Source organism: Melozone crissalis, unplaced genomic scaffold (assembly GCF_028551555.1).
Source record: "Melozone crissalis strain CALT ecotype California unplaced genomic scaffold, PUWL_Pcris_2 ptg000111l_1, whole genome shotgun sequence".
Taxonomy (NCBI): Eukaryota; Metazoa; Chordata; class Aves; order Passeriformes; family Passerellidae; genus Melozone; species Melozone crissalis.
This window is the reverse complement of record NW_026535888.1, coordinates 8,816,770-8,835,866: the sequence shown is the minus strand read 5'-3', so window position 1 is coordinate 8,835,866 and position 19,097 is coordinate 8,816,770. Positions and strand designations below refer to the sequence as shown.

The window sequence follows — 19,097 nt, the reverse complement described above, 5'->3', positions numbered from 1 at the left end:
AGCAGAATTTGCTGATCACTCTGAGCAGTGTGCTGTGTATGAGGGTTTTGTGGGTGAACCTCAGCTGCTGGTCATGGAGAGTCTCTGGGTCAGGCTTCACAGCAGCAAATCATCCCTGGATCTTAGAATAAATGCATTGCACATAGATTAGTTTCTAAGAAATTTGCATCTTCATTAGTAGAAGAAAGTTTTCATTTTAATGATGAAATATCCCATGGCATTCTTCAACTAGTGACTGATGGCTCTCATGACTCCCAAAGTGAATTGACTGGCTCATCTTCAGTGTAAACACTAAATGTGCAATTTTAGGCTCTTACCATTGTGTTACTCATTTATTTAATTAAATTATTTAATCTTCTGAGTTTTTCAATAACATTATATGCTTTGATACAAAGTCCTCCTTTGTCTTTTATACAATTCCTGGTTTTTCAATATATAGACATGTACATGGAGAACCATAAAAATTGCAGAATAGACTTTTTGATTTAAGCCATTTCAGTCAGCTCAGTCTGAAACTGGAACATTTTGCAGTAGGATTAGAAAAGTGAAAGGACATTGGACTATAAAATCCCAATGCAAACTTGTCACAGCAGTAATGGCTGAGAGGAATAGTGTGAAAGCATTAGCATATAGGAAATATTGGGATAGATAATGTAAAATTACATTGGCTTAATTTTTAGCTAAGACTCTTAATGACTTTTTTTTACATTTTATAGGATTCACATGATGCTTTACTGGAATTTGGGAATAACAACCTCCAAATATTGGTGGATATCACAAGGGAAGGGGTGTGGAAAAATCCAGTTCTTCTTAAAATTCTATCCCAGCAACCAGTAGAAACTGAGGAAGGTAAGAGTGTGTTTCTAGAGATGATGTGTGGTTGTTCAGAAATTACTTGGGGCAGTTTTGGTGGGTAAGCAGTGACTTGAAGACAGAAGAGTTGTATTTTGAATTGTATTGTGGGGTAGTATTCATATGTTGCTGAATAATATTTATTATGAAACTGTCTCACTGGCATTTTGAATAATGTGTCCAACTGTACAATCAAAGCATTTCTGCTTGGACTGTACTATCCATCAGTTTGACTATTTTGAAACTCCATTTTTAAAAATAATTATTTCTTTTTCAATCATAAAAATACAGAAATTTTTCTGCCTGAGATGCTTTGTTTCTCATAACTCTGTGCTTTTAAATGTTTTCCTGAACTCTTCACAAGGAGGAATTGAGTACGTCCATACCTTTCAGAGGCATAAAACATTGATGTGGAAGGGCAGTGTGGAGTGTTATTTACTCTAGGTTGGGAGGCACTTTGTGTTTAGAAATGTGTATGGAAATAAGATCTTGTTTCAGAAACTGCTGAGAGGTGAGGAACAGGAGGTGTCACCTTATTTAATATAGTCTTTCTAATGACTTCTAGTAAATTCTTTCTTTACTTTGAATTTTTTTCCAATTAGTGGTGCCATTAAGTATTAAGTACTTGTAGGTATTTTATCTGTTTCATTAACAGTGCACTAGACTGCGGTTTACCTCTGGTAGTCTAAAGTTAAAAATAATACAGAAGGAAGGAAGAATTTAAAATAAACTCTTAAAAAGTGAGGAGAAAAAAAAAGTATTTTAAGTTTTCTTCCGTTCTGGCTTTGGGTAGCCTCTCTTTGAGTTGAAGTATGTCAGTATTTTTAAGAAATAAATAGAAACATGTTACAGTTATTGAGGCAATATGTTGCTCCTTGTGCTAAAAAAAGAGCAGCATGTTTGGACTGCAGTCTTCATGTCAGGTATTAATAGCATGGCAGAAACATTTGAACTGTTGTGGTTTAAACTCAGCTGGAAACATTTAGCCCCACTCAGCTGCTCCCTTTTTTCCCCACCCTCTCTGGTGAGAGGGAGATGAAGGCTGAGATAAGAACAATTTACTTGTAAACAGCAACGAGATAAGGAAATGAACAACAGAATACCAATAGTTTATAAAAGAAGTGATTACATTCCAAACCACTCTGTTGTGGCCAAAGTGTGGGAGTTTCTCAGTCCCCTGCAGCACTGCAGGCTGGGGACAGTGGCTGGGCAGAAAGGGACCTGGGGGTGCTGCTGGACAGCAGCTGGACATGAGCCAGGGTGGCTGCAGGTGGCCAAGAAGGCCACGGGCACCTGGCCAGGGTCAGGAGTGCTGTGCCAGCAGGAGTGAAGCAATACATGGGATAAATAAATAAATAAACTCCACAAGCAGGTATAGTTCTGAGGTGGGTGTGGATGTCAGTGCCTGGCACAAGCCAGAGAGCTCTGAAAATTGTGCCCTGAGCCTCAGTCTGAGCCATATCTTTATTCACAGAGGTGTTCCATATTCATTACATTGCACAACTTTTCTATGCATATTCAGCCCCTGGCCCTGCCTGTCCTTGCATGGTAATCAGATCCATGCCCTTCTGGGCATGCCTTGTTTGCTGTGGTGGTTGCACATTTGAGCTTTTCTCCTTTGCACATGTGCTTTTGGTCCCTTGGTGCTTATCTGAGTACATCTGTCAGCCTTGATCAGCTTGGAAACAGAGGAGTCTCTTTATCTGGGCTCTTTGCATCACTTGCTCTTCTCTGGTATTGTTCTTTATGCAAGAAGCTTCAGAAATTTGCATTTTCTTATGCCCTTTGACCCATGGCAGAGGTTTCTTAAGTAAAAAGGCTAAAATTCAACACATAGTTCTACAGGCTAAACTTTAACTGCTCGATTCATATTGCTAATTCAAGTGAACTCCAAAAATCTCTGTTTCAGGAGCAGGGAAATGCTGCTGCCCCTGTACTCTGCAGTCCTGGGCTGCACCTCGAGTGCTGTGTCCAGTTCTGGGCCCTCAGCTCAGGGGGGACATTGTGGTGTTCAAACATGTTCAGAGAAGGGCAAGGCTGGTGAAGGAGTGCCTGGTGGAGCTGGGTTGTTTAACCTGGAGAAAAGGAGGCTATGGAGGGACATTTCCACTCTCCTCAGCTACCTGCAGGGTGTAGTCAGGTGGGGTTGGCCTCTTCCCCCAGGCAAGCAGTGACAGACCAAGGCCACAGCCTTAAGCTGCATGAGGGGAATTGTAGGCTGGACATTGGGAAAAATTCTTCACTGAAAGAGGGATTGGGCACTGGGATGGTGAGCCCAGGGAGGGGGTGGAGTCTCAGTCCTGGAGGTGTTTAAAAACAAACTGCATGTGGCACTCAGTGCCATGGTTTAGTTGATGAGGAGGTGTTAGCTCATAGGTTGGACTTGATGATCTCAAAGGTCTTTTCCAATATTAATTCTGGTTTTGTGACATTCACTGAGTGCATTTTTAGGTAGTCTGGAATACTCCACAGGCACACCTAAACAGTCTGAATGTGACTCAGGAATCCTGTATTAGACAAATCTGGCAAAAGCACATTTCACAAGTAAAGTGTTAGACATTTTAAGTAAAGGGTAGTTCTGAGAAGTTGAATATCTGCCTGAAATGTTGTTTCTCCCACGTGTCTTGCATTTGTGGCAGTCTTGGAGACCTTGGTTTGTTTTTCTGCTTGCTCTGTCCGAGCAGCTGGAATTGGTCTCTTGGCCTTGTGTAGGATGTGGTTGGAGTTGATATTAAATCTCTAAATGTCTACTAAATTATCTTAATCATTTGTTACTTTCAGAATCTTATCAAGTAAATGCTAATTTCTGTAATAGATTGTAAGTCACTGATGAGTTACAAGGTTTGTCTTTGTTCTTTCACTTGTGTCACTTCTTTGATCTGCATGTTCTGTGCTAGCAGGCTTTATTTGATAAAAATAGGAGGAATCAAAGTGTATTTCCTGCAGGTCCCAGAGGGGATGGCAGTTCTGCTTTTAGACTTGGGAGAAGGAGCTCCAGTGCAATGGATTTTCAGTTGCCTTGGTCAAGCTGCCATTTTAACCTTCAGTACAACAGCAGCTTCACAAAGTGTCTTTTTCAGTCATCTAAAGCTTAATTTCTTTGAACAGTCTGTGTTTTGTGCTTTTTGGGGTTTTGTGATGAGTACCTGAATAGCATTCCTAGATTTTGCTGCTGTCTGCCAGATGTGAGTAGCTCAGTGTGCCCAGCTGAAGCTGTGTTTTGTGAACTGGCAGTTCATGTTAATGGTCATCAGATGCTTACTTGAGTGAACAATCCTAAAGGTGTGTCAGGTTCCTGCCTTTCTTGTTTAGAGTTCTTCATTTTAATTCTGGTTTTTAATGCACTGGCCTGGAAAAGGAACTGACATCAAATATAAATATGGTTTGCCAAATTTGTTCCAGCAAAAGTTTCATAGCAGCATTGCAGTGGGTTCTGATGCTCTATTACTGTTAATAAATTGCACTTTGATGTTCTAGGCTGATATTTCCTAATTTTTTCTGTCAGCTGCTGAGGATGGTTGGTTGGGTCATTAATATTTGCTTGAGGAAAGGGCTTTAAAAAATAATTTCAGCTTAGGGCTTTTGGGCTTTTATGACTAACCAATACCAGCATCCTGATGGGACCATAGTTGATGCTGTTGAATTTGTGACATCCCATGTAGTTCTGTGCCTCAGGCAGCTTTAATGCTGATTCCAAAACTTCCCCCCAACTTTTGTCTTAACAAACCCAGAACCAAAGAGGTTGGAGTCAGCTTGTTGAGTGCAGCAGATGAATTCCAACAACTTGGAATGTCTGTCTCGATAAGAGTTGGTTTGTAGGACAGCTGGGATAACCATGCAAGAACTGCTGCTGTAAAATACACAGACCTCAGTGCCAGCTGTGCATCCTTAACATATCCTACTGCACATCAGCACCTGTCCTGTTGTCCTGTTCCACTGGGACTTTCAGCAGAAATGCTCACCCAAGATGATGTTTCTCTGGAATGTTCATCATAGTGACCACAGAGACTTTTCATGCTTTGTAAAGGTTGTATTCATAATATTGTGGTGTAACTTAAATTATCTTTCACTGCAAGTGTTTAGGGTGAGAGAGGAATCTCTTATTGTTATCTCTTTTTGGTCCTGGCATAAGAGAGCTCCTAAGACGTGTGTAGAGTTGGAATCTGCACTGCCCTTTTGGCTAAAGGGCTTGGAGAGGGAAGGGTTGCAGGGTGTCTGTGCTGATTTTTATAGCAAGCTGTTTTAGTCTTGAGGAGTTTGATAGAACATTGTGACAGAACACATAACAGCAGGAGAGCTAGGAGAGAAGGAACAGGAAAGTCTGTTCATGGACATGTATGGAAATGTAACAGATTTAGGACTGAGTATAAAATTAGGCTCTCTGAGGGAAAACATCTCTTCTCATTTTGCTGTCTATTCCTCAGTTTTTGTTCCTTTTTCAGGAAAAGAGGGAACTTTCCACTTTAGAGTAAAGCTAAGGGCTAGGACAGATGTCTGACTGGTGACTCATTTCTGCATTTTGTTCCTTACATCTGCATGACAGGGAGCTCAGTTTGTCATTTGTCTCCTTTGCAAAGTTCTCTACACACTCGTTTAGGTGTGAAAGAATTGGCCTGAGGGCACAGAGCTGCCCCCCTTTGTGGGGAGCATGTGATAACTGACTGCTCTCAAACACTGCAGCCAGCTGAGACCCTCCTGTGCATTCTGGCAGAGCATCCACCTCCATCAAAGCTTCTCATTTGTGCTGGAAGATAAATTATAACTGTTAAACTGGAAGTGATTCATTTCACTGACTGCAAGGAGTCTTAAAATATTTCCCATGTCTTGACTAGCTGGCTCTGACACTTGAGTAAAACTTCATTTAAGCAGTTGCCAAGTGCATGTCTAGCTGTGTAAACAAGAGGAAATCTTAATTCTTAGAGGAGGTTAAAAGAGTATTTTTGTTTTCTAGTATGTCCTTTACTTCTTTTTTCCAGATCCATAAGAGGAATATTCTGTGAGCCAAGAGGTGTAGAAATAGGGACTTGGAGAATTGCTTTGAATTGTTTGTGGGCACTAAGGCCCGTGAATGGCAGTTCCACTTGAAGAGGTGCCTGATCTGATAGAGGGTGATGCAGCTTTGTGGGAGCTTTCCCTAACAGCGATCTCCTGGCCATCTGTTGTGGCAGCATCAAATAACATCAAATATCCATTTTGAAGCACTGTTAGCTTTCCTCTGTGAGTATTCAAGCAATGTCATACAGATGCAGTTTTTAAGGAAGAGAGGAGCTTGTTTCCTAGCAACTGGAGATCTTACTGCAGCCTGCCTCTTGGTCAGGCAGTTTTTTGCTTTATCCATTGAAGTTCCTTTAATGTGAAGTGTCAGCTGGATCAAGAGTGAATGCTCAGAGGTTTATCCTGTGAAAAACAGAAACCATTACCATAGATTTAAATCTTAAAATGATTCTCTAATGGACCACTAAGCTGACTCCTGCAGAATACAAGTTTCACTACAGGTACCTGAAATGAGTTTTCTGCTCAGGTGCACCTTGTGAGTTTTCTGCCAACCAGTGTAGTGTCTGTTAGAACACACTGTTGCTTGTTGGGCAATAGTTTTCGTGCTTTCTGCACTTAAAATTTCTTGTTATGTGCCATCCTCTCTTTTAGAAATGTACATACCATTTTGGTTTCTTAACATCCATCTTGCATAGTAATAATGAGATGCTAGCACAGTGGAAGAGCCGTTGAACAGAAATATTTTCTCAAGCTGTTAGTCTAAAGCAGGCATTCTTTTTTACTAATCCAGAGTCTCTTGCAGGCACCAGAGGTAACTGGTTGACTGCAGTTGCTGCAGAGCACCATTCTAGTTTGTGTTTTATCAGAATGTCTCATGCTTTTCCATGATTTCTTGTACAGTTCATCAGCCAGTTTGTTCTTTGGTTCATGTCATTACTGCATGTAGTGTCAGCATGTGTTGAACCATCTCTTAATTCACAAGAGTCTTTTGAATGATGTGCAGATCTGGAGACTGGTACCAAGGCTTTGTGAAGATATTTATGTAAAGCTGGAAATAGCACCACAGATATTTTGAAGTGCATGATTTCATCATGTTGGTTTTGCACAGCCTGGTTTTTGATAGTGAGGGGGGCATGGAGGTGGCTTCTGTGAGAAGCTGCTGGAACCTTCCACCATGTCCAGCAGAGCCAGTCCCTGATGGCTCTGGAGATGGACATGCTGCTGGCCAAGGCTGGGCCAGTAGAAATGATGGAAAGGCCTCTGTGATAACAGATTTAAGAAGAAAATCAAAACAAAGTGGGAGCAGTTTGAATTCCAGCTAGAGAGGAGGAGGAGGTGAGAACATGTGAGGGAAACACTTAAGGGCTGTGGAGAAGGAAGGGGAGGAGGTGCTCCAGGTGCCAGACCTGAGATTGCTCTGCAGGCTGTGGTGAGACCATGGTGGAACAGCTGTGCTCCTGAAATCCATGGACCCATGGGGGATGCAGAGATGCACCCACAGCCCTGGGGATCAATGGGGGATGCAGAGATGCACCCACAGCCTGTGGGGATCCAGACAAAGGCTGTGAGGAAGAGGGGCTGTCTCCTGTGTCTGGTGACCAACAGCAGGACATGGAACGAAGCTGTGTCAGGGTAAGCACAGGTTAGACATCAGGAAAATGTTCTTTACTCCAAGGGTGGTTGGATACTGGAACAAGCTCCCCAGAAAAGCAGTCACAGCACCAAACCTGCCAGAGTTCAGGGAGCATTTGGCCAATGCTGTTAGTCACACAGTTTAATTTGAGGTAGTACTTTGAGGAGCAGGACTTGCAGGTCCCTTCCAACTGAATTCTGTTTCTATGATAAACATCTGGGAAGAGAACAAAACTAAATCTGTGAGGTATTTAATCCAAATAAGTAAATTTTGCTTGCTATTTACAAAAATAATCTGAATTTCTACTATTGAATTAGTTCTTCAAGTCTCATAATGATTAGTAGTATCTGCTTGTTTAAGACATAAGCCTAGAATGTCTTTAACACAATTCTTCCAAAGTTCCACAAAGATAATATTTTGACCCTCAGCTTCATTTTACCTATTTTGGCATTGCATGGGGTTTTAACAGTTTGAGTGGAAAACTTTCCAGTTGAAAAGCAAGTAATGAATGACTTAATTTTTTTTTTACTATAAAACTGCAGTTGAAAGGTGATGATTCCAAACCTCAGTTAAACTGCTGGTATCTGGTGTGATCAGAGACCTTTAGCCATTGCTAAAGGACGTAATCTTTAATGGTGCTGTCTTTTGGGAGGCATAGGGGGGTGGCTGTGTGGGGGACTGTTTTCTGTAGCCCAGCATTCTCTTGCTGCAGAGTTTGGGAGAAGAGAATCCATTGCTGTCACTTGTCACCATGCCTGGAGTTTCCTAAAAACACAGTCCCTACACAAATTTGTGAAGTAGTGTGAATGCAGTGAGACAATTTCATTGAAGTGTCACCTGTAAATTGGTCTGTTCTCAAAGGATTTTTTCTTTTCCTAGCTAATAAATTGATTACACGAGAAGGGCCTTCCTTTCTGCAGATGCGAATCAAACATTTGATGAAGTCCAACTGCATCCCCCAGGCCACCTTCTTGTCAAAATTGTGTGCAGATTCTCCAGAAATTGCAAATGTTTCATCTTTTCGCCAGGCTTACATCACATGTGTGTGTTCAATGCTGCCTAATGAAGATTCCATTAAGGAGGTTAGTAACCTACAGTCCCTTTTTAATATATATTTCTGAAGCATTTTAGAATTTATTTGTGTAGTACTAAGCACTGAAGCTGAAGAGTGAAACTGTTGCATAAGAGGAATTTTGAAAGATTGTTTTGAAAGATTGGACAATGTGTGGTCATCCCTTTGCAGGAACTGGATGTGATAGGGCTGGCTAAGTCAGGTGTGCAAGGTAAATTGCTGAGCTCCTAGAAATTAAACTATTTCTATCTGTATCTATAATTAATAGCAAATATATGCACACACAAGTGTACATATGCATCTGTAAGTGCACACTTCTCTAGAAATATGTAAATACATATATATTATGTGAATGTTTAACTCTTAAATTACTGTTTGTGGCTCTCATCCAAGCTGACACCCTGGTTTGATACACAGGGATATAACACAGAGATGTTTTTGTTATTGCTCACACAGAGCAAAGGAGGCTGGAAGGACACACAGGCAGGACAGGTGACCCCAGCTGAACAAAGGACGTTCCAGGCCTGGACATCATGCTCACTGCACACAGTGAGAGGAAGGGGAGTGTGCTGAGAGATGGAATTTGTCTTCTCAAGTCTCCATTATGCACAATTGTGCCTTGCTCTCCTGGAGCTGCCTGCCCATGGGTAGCAGTGAATGAATTCCTGCTTTTGCTTTGATTTGTGCATGGCTTTTGCTTCACCTATCATATTGTCTTTACCTCCACCCACAAGTTTTCTCTTTTTACCCTTCCAATTCAGTCCCTGGTACCTCTGGTAGGGGAGTTGAGCAGCTTTGAGGGGCCTGGGTCCAGCTGGGGTTAAACCATGACAAGGAAACAAATCCCAAGCAAGTTCAGCAATGTCAGCTTAAGGTGGAACATATCTGTGTATCAAACCAGGGTGTCAGCTTGGATAGAAGCCACAAACAGTAATTATGAAGAACATTTACTACTAAAACAACATTATGTTTTAATACATTTTTTTCACTGGATCTATTCTGCTTCACAGAACAGACTGTGTTCTAGCAATATGTACTTTAAACAGCTGTTGATATTATAAACATTTCAAACTTCTTGCTCATCATGAATAAGAATGACAGAGAACAAACAACAGGAAGTTCAACTGATTTTTGCAGCCACCTCATTCAGCAGGAGAGCAGAAGCAGGAATATTAACCCAGTTTCCCATTCTGGCTTGACACTGGAGTTCATTCAGCAATGCCAGCATTTTCTAGGGTCCAGTGACTTCTGGTGTTCAACTTGAGCCCCAGAACTGAGCTCTTGCAGCAGACATTTCCAGAGCAATTCACAAGCTGCAAGGGCTTGAGATGTGTCAGTTTTGCACTGGATAAAGTAAAATACAGCAGATTTTGGGGGGGAAGGAAGGAGGGAGTGTCACTGATTCACCCCTGACAAGAGAGAAACCTCAGTAAGTTATTTAGGTGACAGTGCTTTGATATCTAAGGGAACAGACCCCAGCTGGACCCAGGCCCCTCACAGCTGCTTGCTCAACTCCCCTTCCAGTGGTACCACGGACAGAAAGGGAAGGGTAAAAAGAGAAAACTTGTAGGTGGAGGTAAAGACAATATCATAGGTGAAGCAAAAGCCATGTACAAAAGCAGGAATTAATTCACTGCTACCCATGGGCAGGCAGCTCCAGGAGAGCAAGGCACAATTGTGAATAATAGAGACTTGAGAAGACAAATTCCATCTCTCAAATGCTCCCCTTCCTTCTCATTCCCCTCACTGTATGCAGTGAGCATGATGCCATGGTCTGGAACATCCTTTGGTCAGCTGGGGTCACCTGTCCTGCCTGTGTGTCCTTCCAGCCTCCTTTGCTCAGCAATAACAAAAACATCTCTGTGTTATCAACCCTGTATCCAGCAGAAATTCCAAACACAGCCCCACACCAGCCAGGAGGAAAATTAACAACCCCAGCCAAAATCAGCACACTCCTCTAAACACTGCTGTTTCTGCCATCATGCTTTGAGATGTGGTTGTTCAGAATCAGCACCAAGGGATGAGGAGAACAAGGGCCTGGCTTTTTCACAACTCTTGATCTTTTTGGACCTGGGTTCTGATTTTCAAAAGTAACACAAGAGTCCCTATAAGTGCAGAGAGACAGAATGGGAAGTTTTAGATAGATGGTTGCCTGTGTGCAAGAATTTAGCTAAGCTGCTAAAGTGGAAGGTTGTCCCAAAGAACACTGATATTGAGAAGGGATCAGAACTAACAGGTGAACTTCTCACACCATTTTGTAGCTGAAAGGTGTGGCATGATCTCTGGGTACAGAGATGTAATGTTTTGTTTGTGAGATTTGATTTAGTAAATGTGCATTTCTTTTATAAACATAAACATATTTTGAGAATAAAGTGCCTTTTCTTTTTAATTTTCTTTTTCTTTAAGATTGCAAAGGTGGATTGCAAAGAGGTACTAGACATCATATGTAATCTGGAGTCTGAGGGACAAGAAAACACTGCATTTATTCTCTGTACAACATATCTTACCCATCAGCTTCAAACAGCAAATGTGTATTGCTCTTGGTAAGTATAAGCTGCCTCTGCTATCTGTTCATCTCTAGCTAGAATTGAGTGAATATAGTACAAAAATATGTAGAGAAGGTGAATTTATCCTTTACTTGAGAAGTGCATTGGACTGAAGCTCTTCCTAGGTAATTACTTATTTTGTCACAAGTTGCTGTGCTAATAGAGCATAGCAAAAGTAATGTTTAAACTATTTGAAACAGCACTCACACTATTGGCATGAACACTGGTACTGCTGTGGGGTGATAGATCTGTCAGTGCTCTCAGGGTTGCTGTTAAACCCCTGGCTTTGTGGTTCCACAGAGGATGTTGCCAGTCTGTTCTTCCCTTGGGAATTCTTGGCCCCATGAAAACCTGGTGCATTTTTTTGACCTGTTCCACAGAGATGTCAATATTAGGAATGAGCAGAGGCAACACCCTTTGCTTCTCTCCATCTCCCCTCCAAGAGCCAACCCTTCTCTCCACTTCCCCTCCAAGAGCCTTTTTATATTTTTATAATTTCTGTAACCTCAAGAATTCTCGAGTTCCAGCTGCCTTCCCTGGGGATGAGATGGGAGAATGAAGTCTTCTGTCTCGTGGTGATGCTGACATTGCAGAGATGTATAAATTGAAGTTCTGGTACTGTACCTACCAGTCCTTGTGCAGCTGCTTGCTTATTAGAAGAGAAGAGGCAACCTTGTGTTATGATTGATTTTATCCATTTTAAATTTTTATGTGAGAGGTACAGGAAGTGTGAGATTGGGTTTATTTTGTCTGGAAAGGAAGTCTGCAGCTGTAGATGTGTGCATTGAGATGAATCCCAGTGCCTTTCCCCTGTAAGGATCAGGAGATGCACTGGGGTTTGATCTTATGCTGGAATGGAGCAGAGGAACAGTTCTCTGCAGTGTCACCTGGAGATCAGGACCTAATTGAAGTGTGTGCTGTCCTTGAATAACACTTAAATTTTTCTTGGCATCAGCTCTGAACTGACACACCGTGAGTGCACAGATTGTGTGTATTTGCAATGTTCTTACATTCTGCTTTCAACTCTTCACAGGGAGCTGACACTTTTCTGGAGCAAACTGCAGAGAAGAATAGATCCTTCCTTAGATTCCTTTTTGGAGAGATGTCGTCAGTTTGGCATCATTGCCAAGACACTACAGCATTTATTTTTCTTGATAAGAGTCATACAATCTGAAGTAAGTAACAGTCCTGAATCTTTGGACACAGCTAGAGCTGTCTACATGAATTTATTGTTTTCTTAATAATTCTATTGAACTGGAAAAATAGCTTATTTCATTATTCATACTCTCTGATTATGCCTAAGAACATACTAATAAAAATCTTCTGTTTTCTTTAAACAGGCAGAGGAAGCAGGACTTGCTGTGTCTGTGTTGTTGTGTGTGAGAGCCCTTCAGATCAGGTCCAACGGAAGCGATGAAATGAAGACATCAGTGTGCAAAACAATTGCTTGCCTTTTACCAGAAGACCTTGAAGTTAGAAGAGCCTGTCAGCTCACAGAATTCTTACTTGAGCCAACTTTGAATGGATTTAATGCCTTGGAGGAGCTCTATATGCAGCCAGACCAAAAATTTGATGAAGAGAACGCACTGGTTCCGAATTCACTCCGCTGTGAACTGCTGTTAGCTTTGAAAGCATATTGGCCATTTGATCCTGAATTTTGGGACTGGAAGACTTTGAAGAGGCATTGTATTAAACTCTTAGGGAAGGTAGCTTCTGATTCTGAGGATGATGCAGGTTGTCATCTGTCACTCAATGAAACTGACATGTTAGAAACTTTCTTCAGTGACTATGATGAGACAAAAGAACACAAATATTATGATGGGAAAGACACAATGAGCCACCCTAAGGAAAAAGCAAGAGTAAAAAAACCAATTGGTTCTTCAGAAAGATACCAGAGATGGCTTCAATACAAGTTTTTTTGTGTCCTCTGCAAAAGGGAGTGTATAGAGGCCAGAATACTGCATCATTCTAAGATGCACATGGAAGATGGTATTTATACATGTCCTGTTTGCACAAAAAAGTTCAAGAGAAAGGAATTTTTTGTTCCACACGTAATGGAACATGTTAAAATGCCACCTAGCAGAACACACAGACCTAAAAAGAAAATAATTCTGAAAAAAGAGAGATCACCACAAAAGGTAACAGCTCCCAGCAGCCCACCCCCAGCGTTTCCAGAAAGGTCACACCAGACACAGCTCCCTGAAAGCTTCGACGATGACACAGAGGAATACGTCACCTTCAGCCAACTGGAAAACTGCCAGCTGCAAGACAGAGACATCTACCCCTGCCCTGGCACAGATTGTTCCAGAGTATTCAAACAGTTCAAGTACCTGAGCGTACACCTGAAAGCCGAACACCAGAACAACGACGAGAACGCCAAGCACTACCTGGACATGAAGAACAGGAGGGAGAAGTGCGCGTTCTGCCGCCGCCACTTCATGACCTCGTTCCACCTGCGGGAGCACGAGCGCGTGCACTGCGGGCCCCAGCCCTACATGTGCGTGTCCATGGACTGCTACGCCAGGTTTGGCTCGGTCAATGAGCTGCTCAACCACAAACAGACCCACGATGACCTTCGCTACAAGTGTGAGCTCAATGGCTGCAATATTGTTTTCAGTGACTTGGGGCAGCTGTACCATCACGAGGCGCAGCACTTCAGGGATGCCTCGTACACTTGTAACTATTTTGGTTGTAAGAAGTTTTATTATTCAAAGACTGAGTTTCAGAATCACCTTGCAGCACATGATATTAAAGTGTCAAATGGGGAAGGGAAGCAAACGCTGAACCTTGAAGGGTTGGTTTCAGAAGAAAAATCCAGTTATCTTCCAGAGTCTCGGCTGCTCGAACAATCTGAAAATTCCAATCTGAATGATAACTTGGATCCCTCAGGCTCTCAGGAAATTCCACAGGTGAAGGAAGAATCTCTCTCTGACAGTGAAGATCTCAACAGTGAAAGTAATTGCAGCCTGCATTGTGGGAAGCACAGGGCAGATGCTGCAGCAAGCCAAGGTCAGACATCCCCACAGCTCCTTGGAACAGTGGCTCACAACCAGTCAGTTCCAGGTTTTGTCGTGTCCCAGGAAGGAGTCTTCCATCCAGCAGATATGAAAGAACAGTGTTCCAATGTGGCAGTTTGCTTTGAAAAAAATCTTTCCTGTGGTTTTGAAGGCTGCTGTTCCACCCACAAAAACTCCAGAAGTTTGCAAAAGCACCTTCGAAGGGTCCATCCATACAACTTTAAAGGTAAAAGAAATATGGAAATGAAAACTAAATACTTTCTTGATCTGTTGAATGATGCTCAGGACAGTAAATCCCCTACAGAGATGAGTCCAGAGTTAGGTCATAATTCTGATACAAATGCTGACTCTCCAGAAAGTGTGTGTTGTGCTGTAGATGCTAAAGGAAGCAGTGGCCTGAGGGAAGAAACTTGTCCTTCTTCTCCAGAAACATCTTTTTATGACAGCTCTAAAGAACTAGACATTGAAGATAACATGTTGGAACTAATGCTAGGCTTGAAACACCTCAGCTTAAAAAATAACATTCAGAATTCTTCAAGACAGAAATCTTTCCTGGGCTATTCATCTAGGGATGCCAAGTGCTCTGAGTCAGTTGATGAAGCTACCTCAAAATTTCACCTTCAAGATCAAGAAGATAATTTACCCAGCCAGTACCTTACTCAACTGGCAGCTAAACCATTTTTCTGTGAATGTCACGGATGTACATGTGAGTTTGTGACCAGAGAAGCTCTCTTAATGCATTATGTTAAAAAGCATAACTATTCAAAGGAAATGGTTCTTCAGCTAAATATGTTTCAGCATCGATATTCACCATTTAAGTGTCATATTTGCCAAAGATCTTTTACAAGAAAAACACATCTTCGAATTCACTACAGAAACAAACATCAAATTGGCTGTCAGAGGGTGGCTCACAAGGTGTGTCCCAGTGAAAAATATGATCATGTAGGTTTGTGTACAGAGGACATGCATAAGAATAGCACTGCTCCAGTGCCTGCCTGTGCAAACAGCGTTGGGTTCTCTGGACACTCCGACTCTGAACAGCTGTGTCACCCAAAAAAGGAAGACTGCTGTTCTGAGACTGATTTGGAGTCCAATGAAGAGACAGACAATGATGTAACGAGAAAAACATCTAACATAACTTCCTTGGACAGTCATAGGGAAGAACTGGAAGCAAGACAGGGAAGAGGAAGCAAAAGAACAGTTGCTAAAGGAAACTTATGTTACATATTGCATAAGTACCACAAACCATTTCATTGTATACATAAAAGCTGCAACTCAGCATTCACAAACCAGAAAGGTTTGATTCGCCATTACAGAACTGTTCACCAGTATAATAAGGAACAGCTCTGCTTAGAAAAAGACAAAGCAAGAACAAAAAGGGAACTTGTCAAATGTAAAAAAATATTTGCATGCAAACACAAAGAGTGTGGTAAGCGTTTTCTGTGTTCTAAAGCTCTTGCTAAACATTGTAGTGACTTCCACAATGAAATATTAGAGGATCAAAAACTGCTTTCTGAAGCTGAGTCTGCCAGATTTGCTTGCAACCAAGCACACTGCCATGCTGTATTTTATACACTTAATAAGCTTAAACGGCACCTAATAGAAGAACATGCCAATGAAGAAAAATTAAACAAAGATTTTGAAATCCATTGTGACCTTAATGGCTGCAATCGAATTTTCACAAATTACAGTCACTATTCTCAACATGTATATTTCAGACACAGTGAATATTATGATAGTCTCTTTGGAAATCACAAAGAGGAGGAAGATGATGAAGATAAAAATGAACAAAATTGTTTGAAAGACAGCTTTGGCACAAGCAAGCGGAATGGGAAACAATTAAAAGACAGAGCTAAAAGAATTAACAGAAGCAGGGAAAAGCATTTGCTAAATTTCAAAACAAAAGAGGAAGCCCTACAAATGTGCAAAGAGAAGTCTAACCAGACCCAGTACCCCTGCATGGTGCAGGGGTGCCTGTCTGTGGTCAAACTGGAGAGCAGCATCGTGCGGCACTACAAGCGCACACACCAGATGACCAACATGTACATCGAGCAGCGCCTTCAGAAACTCGTCCTTTGTGTCAAATGTGGCATCATGATTGAGAAGCAGTCCTGCTCTAACTCAGCTTCAGACTTGGATAAAGGTGTAGAAGTTAAGGAGGATAAATCAGCTAATTCTGAGCCAGTGCAGGAGAGTGACAAACCCCTCGTTGCAAACCCAGCATGTGATCCTCCAGATGAGAGTAATGAAGACCAAAAACAACGTTCACCGAGCGGTGTGAATGGTGATGCCAGTGCCTTTGTGTATTCAGGCACTTTAAAATATAACCACAGTTCCAAGAACTCCTCTTTTGAAGAGCCTAACAGCAGGGAGACAACTGTGTGTAAAACTGAAGATCTGTCTGAAAGCAGTGAAAGAGAGAATAGCTCTTCCTTGTCCAGTTTACAATTACAGTTGCCAAGAGAGAAAGACCCAGAAGGATGTCAACATAGTGCTGTTAATCAGAGTGCAAAAAGAAATGTACTTTGTGCTACAAAAGACAAATTTCAAAAGCCTCCTGCGTCCAAACCATTTGACTTAAAGACATATAAACCAATGGGATTTGAGTCTTCATTTTTAAAATTTATTCAGGAGAGTGAGGGAAAAGATGATGATGATGATGATGATTGTGATGAGGTCGTAGAATGGGAGTCTCCTGAGCAGTTGCCAGTAGATGAAATGTTGCAAAAAGAGGGAGACAGTCAAGGGAATACACCAGTAAACAACTTTGTAAGTGATGAAAATGTAATCATAACCCCAAATAATCCTGGGCAGCTATCAGAGATCCAGCCCTTGCTGTCAGAGTCCTCCTCTGCCCCTTCTTTAGAAAATCTGAGGGCAATCTTGGACAAGGCCCTAATGGACTGTGGAGACCTTGCCTTAAAACAGCTGCATTACTTACGACCAGTAGTAGTTCTTGAAAGATCCAAGTTTTCCACACCTCTCATAGATTTATTTCCAACAAAAAAGGCAGATGAGCTGTGTGTAGGAAGTACATAAGTAGCTTTGCTTAGAGCAGATAGCCTCCACTACTGCTGTATGGGGAGAACTTCAAATTAGAACAGTTAATTGTTACAGTACACACTTTTTAGGTTAGTTTTGACTGTTTAATTCCATGAATGTATAATATCTGTCAAAAGTAATGGCCAAGTTAATTTAGCTCCCCATTTTTTTCAATGAACAATGCTGATTTTGGTGCTATTTAACACATCAGAATACTGGGGGCTTCCTCTTGAAGAGTAAATGTGCATGATTGTATATGGAAAAAGTACTGGGGTACCAGGGTTTGGGGGGCGATGGAGTTATTACTTGACTTGAATGTGCACCCCAGGGTGCTTTGTGTAACATATTGTACACTACAGCATCTTATATTTTTTGAGTTATGAGTTTCAATAAATTACAGTTTTTCACCCATTTGTTTACTGTACAGTAAATCTTTAATGTGCTTTACTTGTACTTGAGTTTGGGACCATTCTGAGTGCGTTGGACGGTGTTGCTTAAGTTTTATGCATTTGTAGATAATTTATCAGACTGATAAAATAGATACAGAAAAGTAAAGTATTACATTTTATTTTACAACATTCTCTGTGCTTTTTTTAGACTTGAAAGAACTATAATTAGTCCAGGCTTACTAATTACACTTCTGCATGAGAAAGTCTTTGTTCCTTTAAAGGCAGAGGGTGTTTTCTGAGACTGTCTGGCACCACCTGAGTGTGTTATGAGTGTTGTTGAGACTTCCAAGCAGGTTCTGTCACATAAAAGTGCCAGTATACATCTAGAGTTCCCTGGTTAGCTTTTTGGACAATGAATGATGAAACCTAGCTGGAAGATTCAGCAGAAGAGTCAGCTAATATTTTAAGCTCTGTTTCTTGCTCTATATTTCATTTCTTACCACACATGGCTACATCAGGAGGCTCAGAATCACTGGGGTATTTCCCCATCTCCATGGGGATTCTAATGAGCAAGCAGCAATCTGATTGAGGGTTTGGGTGTTGTTGGGGCTTCTGGGGTTTTATACAGTGATCTGAAAAGCAGCAGTGGAAAGAAAATGGAAGAAACTTTGGGAAATGTTTCTGTTGGGTGCAGAAATGATGGCAGCTATCAAACAGTGAACTGTGGTATGACCAAAATGAGGCAGAAATGGCATCTTCATACTGCAATTAGGAAAATAAAGTTATTTGGGCATCCTTAAAAGTTAGGTTAAAAATCATGCACTAAGCAAGAGAAGTGTGGCTTACTGCCTAGCCTTTCATGTAATTTCCTCTCTAAATTCTAAGCTTCTTTTAATGAAAGAAATAAGGTGCATCAATCTTCTCACGAAGTTCTAAAAATGGAAGTAAGCTGTGTCAAAAGGTTCAATACTGCAACATCATCAGCCAGCCTTCAATGTGCTCCAAAGTAATAATGAAATACCTTTTAATTTCAAGTTTGAGTCATGTTTTAACATACTCGAATCTTCATGACCTCAAAACAAGAGAAGCATTGAACAGCAAACTTAATAGACTTGTGATGGCTGCTTCAGGAATTGGGCCAGAGAGACCCCATTACCCTCTCAGGGTTTGGGTATCCCAGAGAAGAACCTGTGCCTTTGTGGCCAGCATGAACAGTAAATTCTTTGAGGTTTGGAGACCAGTTTCAAGTGAAGCAGCTGTATTTCCCACAAAACAATTTGCATGTGAAACTCACTCACTCAGATGTAATTCTGCTTTTGCCAAATGAGCTCCTGTGTGCCTGCAAAGCACACCCAGTGCAGGCTGCAGAGTGCACTCTGTACTCACTGCACTCTGCTGTCACAGAGCCTGCTCCTGTTGAGCAGGGTCCTTCTGTTCAGTCACTGCTCTTTCCATAGGCTGGGAATACCACAGGACAAGACAGAGACAGGAATCATTTCTGTCTGCCAGGCATGGAGACAAGTCCTGCAACATTCCTCAGCCCAAGAGCTG

At 41.6% G+C, this 19,097-nt stretch overlaps 1 protein-coding gene across 1 annotated transcript in view; it reads left to right on the top strand.

Moving 5' to 3' along the window:
- Nucleotides 1–17,684, top strand: part of RLF (RLF zinc finger) — a 38,077-nt gene extending 20,393 nt beyond the window's left edge. Inside the window, exons 4-8 of the mRNA XM_054292587.1 lie at nt 717–849; nt 8,360–8,562; nt 10,959–11,095; nt 12,132–12,273; nt 12,439–17,684. Coding sequence (XP_054148562.1) covers nt 717–849; nt 8,360–8,562; nt 10,959–11,095; nt 12,132–12,273; nt 12,439–17,154 — 5,331 coding nt within the window. The 3' untranslated portion in view covers nt 17,155–17,684. The remainder of the gene's footprint in view (nt 1–716; nt 850–8,359; nt 8,563–10,958; nt 11,096–12,131; nt 12,274–12,438) is intronic.
- Nucleotides 17,685–19,097: the final 1,413 nt, after the last annotated feature.